Genomic DNA, 12,453 nt, shown 5'->3' with positions numbered 1-12,453 from the left:
AAACTCCTGACCTCAAATGATCTGCCTGCCTTGGCCTCCCAAAGTGCTGGAATTATGTTCTCCCTCTTTAATACTATATGGTCGTAAGAAATTGCTACATACCTCCTGTGTCCTACTAGTATACATGTAAAAGCGTTTTTTTTTTGAAACAGGATCTTGTTCTGTTGCCCAGACTGGGTTGCAGTGATGCAGCCTTGGCTCACTGCAGCCTCGACCTCTTGGGCTCAGGCAATCCTCCATCCTGAGTAGCTGGGACTACAAGTGTGTGCCACCATACCTAGCTAGTTTTTTGTTTTTTTTTTTTAATAGAGACGGGATCTCATTATGTTGCCCAGGCTAGTCTCAAATTCCTGGGCTCAAGTAATCCTTCTGCCTCAACCTCTGAAACTGCTGGGGTTAGTAGGTTTGAGTTGCCTAGCCTGTGTGAGATCTTTTGAAACATGAAATATTCTGTGATTTGAAATAAAAGATGAAAAGTAACTAATACTTTATACAATTTGTGCAGAGGGACAAATAAGATTATTGTTTACATTCTGAGTTTATATTATAAATTTAGGGGGCTGGGCATGGTGCCTCTTAGAAGTAATCCCAGTAGCTTGGGAGGCCATGGCAGGAGGATCACTTAAGGTCAACAGTTCAAGACCAGCCTGTGCAATAAAGCAAGGCCCCATCTCTACCAAAAAAAAAAAAAAATTGGCTGGGTGCAGTGGCTCACGCCTGTAATCCCAGCACTTTGGGAGGCTGAGGCAGGCAGATCATCTGAGCTCGAGTTTGAGACTAGCCTGGGCAACATGGCAAAACCCATCTCTACTAAAAATACAAAAATTAACTAGGCATGGTCCCAGCTACTTGGGAGGCTGAAGTGAGAGGATGGCTTAAGCTCAGGAGGCAGAGGTTGCAGTGAGCCAAGACCATGCCATTGCACTCTAGCCTGGGCAACAGAGCCAGACCCTGTCTCAAAATAATAATAATAATAATAATTATAAATTTATCAGAAGATTTTAAGATTGCAAAATTTAAAGGTATATTTTAAATTTTAATTTATGGATTTTTATTACATATCAAATTATTCCATAGGATAAACTTACTACCTAGGTTTCAAACTTTAAATTTTAATATTTTGTGTATGTTTGAAAACTTTGGTTGTAAGTAACAGAAAATCTGTTGATGTAAAGTATAAGGGATAGTCTTGGCTCATGTCACTGAAAATGCCTAGACAGGTTGTAAATCAAGCACAGCTCATCAAGGCCTAGGCTGTAGCAGGAAACAATAGAACTGTAGCAGTTTTAGGCTTTACATCTGCATCAGTGTCCAGAGACAGAGAGAAACCATTGCTTTTGGTGACATTAATTTAAGAATGAAGAAGTGCATTGCCCCAAAGCCCAGACTTTTAATTCTGTTATTCTGTTCAACTGAGTTCGGCCATGTGCCCATCCCTGAGTCAGTCTCTTCGATGAGGAAATGCCCTATGCAGATTGGCTTAGACCTGGGGTTCTGATCAGTGAGGTCAGCCTCCCCTGAACACGTGGTCTGAATTGAGAGGGGTGATAGCTGAATGAATATTGAGGTCCCAGAAATAGATTCTGAGCAGGGTGTCAGCCATGTTCACTGCAAAATAATGGGGATAGTCTATAATTCTGGTAATGAACAGTTCAGATTCTGATTGCAGATAACAGAGAGCCCAACTTGAAATGCCTCAAGTGAGCAAAAAGCTGTTTATGGCCACTTATTATGGACAAGTCCACAGGTGGAGTAGCTGCAGGGATGGCTGGATTCAGGACTCAGAGACTCCAGCTCTCCATCTTGGCCTCTTCATTTCTCTGTTGGCTCCATTCTCACACCATCCTGTTTTATTTGCCATCCACAGGATGGCAAAATTGCCCCTCCTTTGAGCCTTAAATCCCACAGGAAAGAGCAAGAATTACTTTATAAGAATCTTTCAAGAACATTTGATCAGCTCTCATAGACCCATCCTTGACCAATTGGATTATCGTGGCCATTGGACCATGATGTGCTGATTAATCAAATGATTATCTCAAAGGTTAGGGCTGGAGTAAGGTTTGCTTCACTTAAACCAAAGGAGCAGAGAATGGAAGAGATGTGATTTCCCAAGGAAATTTGGGGTGCTGGATAGATGTCCACTTCAGGCTTTAAGAGGAATGTTCACTATTCACAAAATAGTTGCCGAGCAGAACACTGTAGATATTTGTATCCCATTTTATTGACTGATTCTCTTGCATCCAAGCTTAACCAAAGATATGGAGTGCTCCTGTACCACTGTAAAAGCGCTGCATGAGGCAGCATAGATCGAGATGACAGAAAACACTGTGAGGGTTGCAAATTCACATGTGCAGCCTTCTTGGAGACTCTGCCTCTTGTCATATAGTCACCTGAGCCCTGGTAGCACTGTTTGCTTAATTCTACCATCTCTAAGGCGGTTCTGGCCTCTGTTACTGTCTCTAGAATCCCAGTAGAGAAAAGGTATGCCAATATGGACCAAATGACAGAATTATTACTTGTGTCGTATTTTCTAGTTAGAAAATAATAGTACCATAATTATATAATTATTTTTACCTATAGCCTATTTGTCATTTTAATTGTCTACAAAATTTTATTCCGTTTAGATTTTAGCTCTGCATGCTATGTGATCGAATTAATTTGCAATAGAAGATATACTTATAACTGCACTTAAGATTTTGTAGAGGTGCTTGTACAAATACTTCCTTTTTTGTTTTTTTGTCCTATAGATGAAAAAACATTTAAAGCCCTTAAAGAAGAAGCAAATCAATGTGTAAATGACAAAAACTATGAAGACGCCCTCACTAAATACAGCGAATGCTTAAAAATTTACAATAAGGAATGTGCCATATATACAAACAGGCAAGTTCTTTGTAACTTTATATATTTATTATGTTAATAGTTTTGATTATTAAAAATATTTTAAAGAATATTAAGTAATTGCCAAAGTTTTTTGTGATGGTTCTAGGAATTTCCATAGCAAGCTGTCCTAACCAAGTATTTCTGAAAGAGGTGAGGCCATGGGAGTTGTAGAGAGACTGGAAGCCTGAGGTGTGGGTGGGATGAGAGGTCTGACGTAGTCTGTGCTACCAGGTTCCCAAAGGCGACTGTGGCTGCTTTGGCTTGTGCGGCTCTGATTCGGCATTTCCTGACCAGCCGGCCTCACTGCAGTTAGCTGGGTCTGGGCATTGTCCAGCGTGGGAGGAGCAGGAATCAATGGCCTTTCAAAATAGTGTCTTATGGAGACTGCCCTTTTCCTTCTGGAGTGCTGCAGGAAGGCTCCAGCATCTTTTATAGTGTGCAGCAGGAACGGGCAGATTGTTGCTCACATACCGTCTTTACCATGTGGTAAAACATACCTATATAGGCTGGGCATGATGGCCCATGCCTATAATCCCAGTACTTTGAGAGGCTGAGGTGGGCAGATCACCTGAGGTTGGGAGTTCGAGACCAGCCTGACCAACATGGAAAAACCACTACTTTACTAAAAATACAAAATTTGCCAGGCATGGTGGTGCATGCCTGTAATCCCAGCTACTCAGGAGGCTGAGGCAGGAGAATCACTTGACCCTGGGAGGCAGAGGTTGTGATTAGCCGAGATTGTGCCATTGCACTCCAGCCTGGGTAACAAGAGTGAAACTTCGTCTCAAAAAACAAAAAAGATACCTATATAGAATATGGTGATAGAATATTAGACAAAAGATGTCACTAAATCCAACAGATGTTTTCCTGCCCTTCTCCTGTTCAGCCTCTGCAGGATCGGGCACTATTGGCCATTCAGTTTCCTGTGAAGCGTCCTCCTCTTGGCTGCAGAGGAGGAGGAGGCAGGCAGTTCATTGCCTGGTTCTCATCCTCTCCCTTTCCTTCTGCAGGCTTTGCTTTCCCTGGAATTCTCTTAGTTCTGAGGGTCTAGGTCCCTTTTCCTTCCTCCCTACTCTGGAGGCCACTTCATTCTCTCCCCAGCTCCACATACTGCCTTACAATGATGTCGCCCAAATCTCTTGTCTTCTGAGCTCCAGACTGAAGTGCTCCCTGTCTCTTCTGCACTCAGGGCTGGACATCATCCCTGACCTCTCTTTTCTAGACAGCAAGCTTGGATGCTCCTACCTTCTAAATCCCAAATCCATCTTCAGCATGACCCTTTCTGTCTCCCCACCACCACCCCCATCATTCCATCATTCCCTTGCTCTGGGCCACTGTTGTCCCCTCCTAAATGTCCACAGCACCCTCATGGTGTCCTTGCACAGCTTTGTTCCCTCTTGTCTCATTCTCCAAGCTGTAGCTAGAGGGACTACCGAAAACATGACAAACATGTCAACCCCTGTTAAAAACCCTTCATCGAGGCCGGGCACGGTGGCTCACGCCTGTAATCCCAGCACTTTGGGAGGCCGAGGCGGGTGGATCATGAGGTCAAGAGATCGAGACCATCTTGGTCAACATGGTGAGACCCCGTCTCTACTAAAGATACAAAAAATTAGCTGGGCATGGTGGCGCGTGCCTGTAATCCCAGCTACTCGGGAGGCTGAGGCAGGAGAATTGCCTGAACCCAGGAGGCGGAGGTTGCGGTGAGCCGAGATCGCGCCATTGCACTCCAGCCTGGGTCACAAGAGCGAAACTCCGTCTCAAAAAAAAAAAAAAAAAAAACCCTTCATCGGACTTGCATTAAGCTCATTTTATAAAGCTTAGCCTCCTTGCCATGACTTACAAGACCCTTCATGATCTGCCCTGCCTGCTCTTCCAGCTTCATTCCTGCATTCTAGCCATACGGAACTCTTCTTAGTTCTTCAAGAACACCATATTCTCTTGTACTATAGGTCTGTACACTCCCTGTGTCCTTGGCCTCCACTCTCCCCTACTCTGTCTGAACTCTCTCAACCCACTGTTTGCATCAGATAATTCTTAACTTCATACTCTGTATTTCAACTTAAATGTCACTTCCTCTAGGAAGTCTTCCCTGCCTGCTCTGCCCCTTGTCTCAGCCCCACTGAATCTGATATCGTTCTCAGCATGTGTTCCCAAAGTTCTTTGCACAGATTTGATTGTGTTCTCTTGTTTTAATACTGTCTCTTCCACCTGACTGCATCCTCCTTGAGGGCTGTGACTGTATTTTGTTTGCGGTTGTATCCCAAGTGCCATAATTGAATCAAATGTTATAATGGAAACCACTGTGGTATAGGAAAAGACTTACTGAGCTATTTTCTGATTTTTCTTAGCTGTCTAAACTTACAGATATCCTATCTTTACCTTTCATAATACTGAGTTCTGTTGCATTATGCCAGAGCTCTCTGTTACTTGAAGCTGTGCCAGTTTGAAGCGGCAAAGCAGGACTGTGATCAGGCACTTCAGCTAGATGATGGGAACGTGAAAGCGTGCTATAGACGAGCTCTGGCTCATAAAGGACTCAAGGTGAGGAAATCTTCATTTTGATGCATAAACTTCAGTTCTGAACAAATCAAATATTTTTCACATGCATAAATCTCCAGATCTTGGGATGGGACTGGGGTTATCCTGGGATTTAATCCTAGTATTGTACTAACCAGTTCTAAAATCTTGATATAGGCCTCAGATTTCACCCCTAATTATAATGTTAAACTAGATCACTTCCAAGATTCTTTCCAGCTCAAAAATGATGATTTGTTCTCTAGTTTTCTGAGGAATATTATTAGTTATAGTAGGTTCATTTTAAGGTACAGGAAGACTTGGTACTGAATTACCGAAAGCTAGCGGTAATGCCGCTGGTCCCTCCAGCAAGGACAGGAGTTGGAGGTTGGGTGGGGGAGGCATCAGAATGGAGGATGGTTCACCAGAAGTTCAGAGAGACACATCGGGGACTTGAAGGCTTATAGCGATCTGGGCCTTTAAGCCCAGATGGTCAGTTTAAGTCTGTAGAATGACATTCTTCTCTAAGAAAACCACACCATTAGTTTAAAAGAAAGTGGATATTGTATAATTACACTTTTCTTCATGCAGATTCTTCTGCATGGAAGTCCTGATGAATGAATGTTCATATTTATAGAAAATAACATCACAAGGAAAAACCAGAACATACTGGAAAATGGTATTTCCTGAAATAATTTTTAAAACTCAGCTTTATTAAGGTATAATACAATGACGTTCATACGTTGTAAATGTGCAGGTCATTGCCTTTTGATACGTGCCTACCCTCTTGTAGCCACTATCCCAATCAAGATAAAGAACATTTTCTTCCAAAGGTGGTGTGTGCTAAAAGTAAAAAAAGTTTTCATTTTTCTAGAAAGTTCTCTGCACCCCTGTACAAAAAAATCTCCCTCTCTCCACCCCTACCCTCAGGCAGCCATTCATCCCATTTCTACCACTATAGATTAGTTCTGATTCTTTTGGGTATTACCATAAATCATATACAATGGACTCTATTGTTCGGCTTCTTTCAGCATAACCTGAGATTTGTTTATACCGTGTAGTTATCAGGAGCTGTTCCTTTGTATCACCGCATTGTATGAATATATCACAATTTGTGTATATATTCACCTGCTGATGACACTTAGGTTGTTTCCAGTTTGGGGCTGTTAGGAATAAAGCTGCTGTGACATTCTTGTGCACATTTTTTATAGATAGACTTATTTACAAACTGTACAGCTGGAAGCCAGATGTGACTAGGAGTGGGGACTGAGGGAGATGATCAGATCCTGAGGGGCTTGGTAGGCCACGCTGAGGAGGCTGGACTTGATTCTGAAGGTGATGGAGCCTCCAGAGTGGGGTGAATGGTGGCATAATGGATTGGATTTGGGGACCTCACGGAAGGTTGATCAGAGGGGCGCAGCATGAGGAGAAAGGTCAGTGAGAGATCAGCAAGGTAAGAAGCAGATACCTGAAGGAAAATAATGTCCAAGGAAAGAGAGAAGTATGTTAACTGCTGTGGCTGCTGTAACAAAGTGCCACAGACTGGGTGGCCTGAAAAACAGAAATCTATTCCGGAGGCTGGAAGTCTTGGCTCACGGTTTAACAGGGGTGGTTTCTTCAGAGCCCTCTGTCTCTGACTTACAGATTCTGTCCTCTCCCTATGTCTCCATATGGCCTTCCTGTGTGTGTGTACGTGTGCGCGCGTGCGTGCGTGCTCAAATCTTGTCTTTTTATAAAGACATAGGAAGGGCATCTTTCTTGGACTAGGAAGGGCCTACTGATTTTAACTTGATTGCCTCTTAAAAGGACGTGTCTCCAAATATGATTACATTTTGAGGTACTGGAGGTTAGAACTTCAACACAGGAATTTCTGGGGGGACATAGTGATGGAGGGGATGTCTCCCAGGTTCTGGCTGGGTGGCTGAGAGGAACAGTGTGATAATGGGAAGCCTTCAGGATGAGGGAAGCTTGGGGGTGGGGAGAGGATTGTTTTGACTGATTGAGTCTGAGACAGTTGTAATTCCATGCCTGTCACTGAAAGGGAACTGTCTGGGTTCTGCAAGGAGAAGAGTAGTCGTGTTGTTGCATAGTTTAGCAAATGAGAACCACCTGGGTGCATTGAAATGTCCAGCTTTTCCAGATCCTAGATCCACTCCAGCTGCAGTGCAGTCATGCTTGCATGTCCTGCCAGGAACCCCATGCTGCCCTGTGACCTCCTGGCTCCATGCTGACGAAGCCACACAGTGTCCATGTAATCCAAACACATGCCTCCCCCCACCCCCCTTTTTTTGGTTAGCAACACACTCATTTGTAAACCTCATGTAAAAATCTCCTAGATGGTATGTGGCACCAGATATTAAGAGACTCCTTCAAAATGTACTCGCCTCTTTGAGCTTAGTAGATTTGGTAAATGAGGATCTGCGTGACTCATGAGTTTACAAATGGTTAAACTCTTGGAGCACAGTTAGCTCTTAGTGGCTACCTGACTCTCTGAACCTTGTGAGCTGACAAAAGGTCAGAAGCTGCGCCTAATGAAAGACTGGACTTTAATACTTCATTGGACTTTTCTATTTCTTTGGAATGAATTCCAGAAATTATATTATGATGACAAAGATAATCCAATCCAAAATTTGAGTAATCCTATTCTAGTAGATTATGAGGCTAGTAGCTTATAGCTTGATTAGTTGTCTAGTAATTTGAGGTATATGCCGAGTGAATTTAATTTCAGAATTTTAAAAACTGTTTAAGAGAGACAGGGTCTTGCTATGTTGGCCAGGGTTGGTGTTAAACTGGCCTCAAGCGATCCTCCTACTTTGGCCTCTCAAAAGCGTAGATGTGAGCCACTATGCTTGGCCTAATTTCAGGGTCTTCAAAGGCTACAACTGCTTATAGAATGTGTCAGAACTCACGCCCAGGCCTGTCTGCCCAGCATGACTGCAATGAGGAAGTGGCACAGGGGCTCACAGTAGCAGATGCCCTGGCTTTAGTTCCTAGCTCAACACTATGCCTTCCTCAGATCTTTTGTTTTCTGACTTTAATAGTGATTTTTAATGGTGCCAGCTTTGAAAAGTATGAGCTTTCTTTAATGTACAGCTGTTCTTTGTAAGAAAAGATCTCTGAATATTTTGCTTTTATTTACAATTTATTTCTCTTATTGATTGCCAGTTATGTGCTAGGTGTTAGTATAGAGGTGAATAAAGACATGGTGCCGAGGGAATTTACACTTAACAGAGGAAGCTGCAAGGTCCACCCAAAGAGGATGCTGTAGAGGAGGATGCATACAATTGTTATGTATCAATATAAATATCAAAAAGAGTATCTTGTAAAATAACTATTGCTTTTATGGTTTCATCAAGTCTATTAATGGTAAATACTGTCACAAACACATGTGATTACAATACATCCTTTTTAAAAGGCCTAATAGGGTTGTTAGCAACTTTTAATGCCTTCTTCCTTTTGTTAAAGTCACATTTTCTGATTTGCTGTTGTTTGTTGTTTATTTCTGAGACAGAGTCTTGCTCTGTCACTCAGGTTGGAGTGCAGTGGCATCATCTTGTCAGGTTGGATTGCAGTGGCATGATCTTGGCTCGCTGCAACCTCCGCCTCCCTAGTTCAAGCGATTCCCCTGCCTCAGCCTCCCAAGCAGCTGGGACTACAGATGTGCACCCGGCTAATGTTTGTATTTTTAGTAGAAACGGGGTTTACCTGCATTGGCCAGGCTGGTCTCAAACTCCTGACCTCATGTGATCCACCCACCTTGACCTCCCAAAGTGCTGGGACACACTTTCTCTTTGTATAAGCTCTGCTCTTCCCTCTACACTGCATGGCTGGATTCTCTTCCAGTCTTGACTACTCTGACCACTGTAGCTGTAGAAAAAGGAGCTCCCTCATTAGTATCCATCTCAACCTTTAGTTTTTTTCATGGCATCAATGACAGTCTGTAATTATTTATTCATTTGTTTACATGTTTTTAATTGCTTCCCCCCATAGGATGTAAGCATCCATAAATGCAAGGCCTGTGTCTTTCCTGCTGTGGTCTTCTTAGTTCCTGGCACATGGACATGCTCAGAGATCATCTGTGAAGTGAATGAGCTCCGCCCCTCTTAGCTGCCTCCTTGCCCAATTCTGTCTCCACCCTTGCTGCTATTCTGCCCTCTCTTCATGCTTGTCTGCAGTGCTAACACTTGTCAACGTGTACTTCTTTTTTTCTTGTGTCTCTCAACCAGTCAGGCTGCTCTTTAGGCAGAGACTTTCCAGATTCACGAAAATGATCGTATTGACTCCGAGGGTGTTGAACTTCCATTTCCAAGGCTCACAGGGTCTCACAGGTCTCTATTTCCAGCCCTTTCCCTTGAGCGCCACACCGTGTAATCATCCACCTTCTGGTCACTGCTGCTGTGACCATCCCAGAGATCACTTCTTTAGGCCTCAGTTTCTTCATTTTTAAAATGGGAACTATAAAAGTTAGTATTTATGGGGCTACTGTGAGAGTAAAGTAATACATGTAAAATGCTCAGAATGGTTAAGAATTAGCTTTCATTACTTCCTCAACTTGGCTGCTCTTTAAATATGTCCCTTTTGCTCTGGTGCGTTGTTGTGGGGGAGGGGAAAGGCATGTGGGATTACAGCTAGTCCCCAGGAATGTCACATAATCACTAGCTCAGCTTATCTGTGCTCAGCCTCTTGTGCATGCAGTTACTGATGTGTCATGAATACTTAAAGAGGTTACACACCCTTGCAATTCTTTGCCTCCTTGCAGTTTGGTTTAATCAAAACATGGGTCTAGTCTGTAGTTTAGAACATAACGAGTTACAGCAGACTGGCTTTGGGGCATCTGTCTCTGCTACCGGATTCAGCAGTCATGTCTTGTTAGATTCCCTTTCTTTCCCCTCTACTTCTTGAATGTATTGTCTGACTCATGGAATATTAAATGTAGACTCTAGCCAGTTTTGAACAGCAAACAACCCAGAAGGAGTTTATGGAACAAGAGTATGATAATAACTACCATTTGCATAGTCCTTTACAGCTGTAAGCCACTTACTATTTATTCATTTACTTCTCCGTACAGCCTTGTGAAAATTTGAATAGAGCTTTTGTTACCCTTAGGTTAAAGATGAGACAACTGAAGCCCAGAAAGGTTAAGTAGGATCTTAAGTTTCATTGCTAGTAGGTGCCAATACAAGGATGGGTTCATTCTTTCGTTTATTCATTCAGCAAGCAACAAGTGCTTACCGTGTATTAGGGACTGGGAAGGTTGTGGTGATAAAGAATTTAACTTTTCTAACTCCAGATCCTGTGCTTTTTCAAAATCTCTAGAAGATGTTCACTGTGTTATGGGTCATAATATTTGAGCTGCATGCTCACCCCATAGGCTCACTTTATAAAAGTGGTACTAATGTGGATCCTGCACACGTACTGCATAACTCACTTCATCAACCTCACTCCCAGTCAGGTTACTCTAGGCTCCTTCTATGAAAGTTATTTTCTCTATCTTCCTACTTACAGAATTATCAGAAAAGTTTAATTGATCTCAATAAAGTTCTCCTACTAGACCCAAGTATTATTGAGGCGAAGATGGAACTGGAAGAAATAACTAGACTCCTTAATCTTAAGGATAAGACAGCATCATTCAACAAAGAAAAGGAGAGAAGGAAAATTGTGATTCAAGAGGTATTTGTATTTGATTTTCTTTGAAAGTACTCTTTTGGGGACCTTAGTCTGGATTCTAAGGTCATATTCCTAGGAGTTCTAGAACATTTTTAATATTGCGTTTTCATTCTGATGATCAGTGCCAAAATTTTAACCAGCAACAAAACATCTCCTTTGCCATGATAATTAGCCATTGTATTTCCCAACGTGGATCCACAGATGGTAATGGGAGTCTCTGCATTACTGGAGTTCTTCCTTTCGTTGGCTTCCATCTGTACTGCTCCCACTCCAGAGTATACTGGGAACCGATGGCCACTGACTTTGCTCCAGGGTAGACCTGGAGACTCCTGACGGGACTGATGTAGTTAAGGGGGCCCTGCAAGCCTCACCTGGTAGAGATTTTCCAGATTGATTGAGACCTTTTTAGCACTCTATGACTGCCTCATCAGAGATCTCCAGCTGCCTCAGGATCAAACTGCCTTTGTGATTCAGATAACTAAAATGTTTTTCTTTGCCTAATATTAGGGAAGAATGTCAGGCTGTGAATCCCTGTACATTCATGAATGCTAATACCCCATCGATAATCTTACATTTCCACCAAGAGTAAGAGGCTAGTATGTAAGAGAAGCTAGGAAGGTTTTTTTTCCTCTTTAAAGAAGGGAAGAAAAAACTGTTTTAGGAGAATTCAATGTAAACTCATTTCTCTGTTAAAATGTATTGTGAAAAAGAGATAAAACTGACATAGACCTTTATGCAAGTTGTATTAATGGAAAGTTCCAAAAATTAAATTTTGTCATAGTTTCAATGTCAAATAGTGTTTTAAACTTTTATGAATTGGATCTTACACCCTAAAATTTCTCTTCCTAAAAGAAATTACAAATTTTTCACTTGGAACTGGACTACAATACAGTCTACTTGTAGTTCTCAATTCTCATGCTGACAAACATACTTAGGATGTGTGCGGTGACTGTAGCTTAGTGTCTCAGTGCGTTTTTTCCTCATGAAGGTGAATGAAGGCAATGAGGAGGAGCCTGGAAGACCTGCAGGGGAGGTCTCCACAGGATGCCTAACTTCTGAGAAGGGAGAGAAAAGCAGTGGGTCACCAGAAGACCCTGAGAAACTTCTGATAGCCAAGCCTAATAATGCCTATGAATTTGGTCAGATTATAAACACTCTCAGTACCAGGAAGGATAAAGAAGCCTGTGCACACCTTTTAGCCGTCACTGCACCAGAAGATCTGCCAATGTTGTTAAGTAACAAACTTGAAGGGGATACATTCCTCCTCCTCATTCAGTCTCTGAAAAATTATCTTATTGAAAAAGATCCCTCACTGGTGTATCAGCATCTTTTATACCTGAGTGTAGCAGAAAGGTTTAAGGTAAGTGGCTAAGTATTTTATTAATAGAG

At 42.4% G+C, this 12,453-nt stretch overlaps 1 protein-coding gene across 2 annotated transcripts in view; it reads left to right on the top strand.

The window, feature by feature from the left end:
- SPAG1 (sperm associated antigen 1) overlaps window positions 1-12,453 on the top strand; it is a 74,545-nt gene that overhangs the window by 61,349 nt on the left and 743 nt on the right. For both annotated transcript variants that reach the window (XM_035276618.3, XM_035276619.3), the window contains exons 15-18: window positions 2,748-2,880; window positions 5,298-5,424; window positions 10,903-11,067; window positions 12,053-12,424. In XM_035276618.3, coding sequence (XP_035132509.3) covers window positions 2,748-2,880; window positions 5,298-5,424; window positions 10,903-11,067; window positions 12,053-12,424 — 797 coding nt within the window. The remainder of the gene's footprint in view (window positions 1-2,747; window positions 2,881-5,297; window positions 5,425-10,902; window positions 11,068-12,052; window positions 12,425-12,453) is intronic.

This window comes from Callithrix jacchus, chromosome 16 (assembly GCF_049354715.1).
Source record: "Callithrix jacchus isolate 240 chromosome 16, calJac240_pri, whole genome shotgun sequence".
Lineage (NCBI taxonomy): Eukaryota > Metazoa > Chordata > Mammalia > Primates > Cebidae > Callithrix > Callithrix jacchus.
The sequence above is the reverse complement of the archived record's forward strand: the minus strand, read 5'-3'. Positions and strand labels throughout refer to the sequence as shown.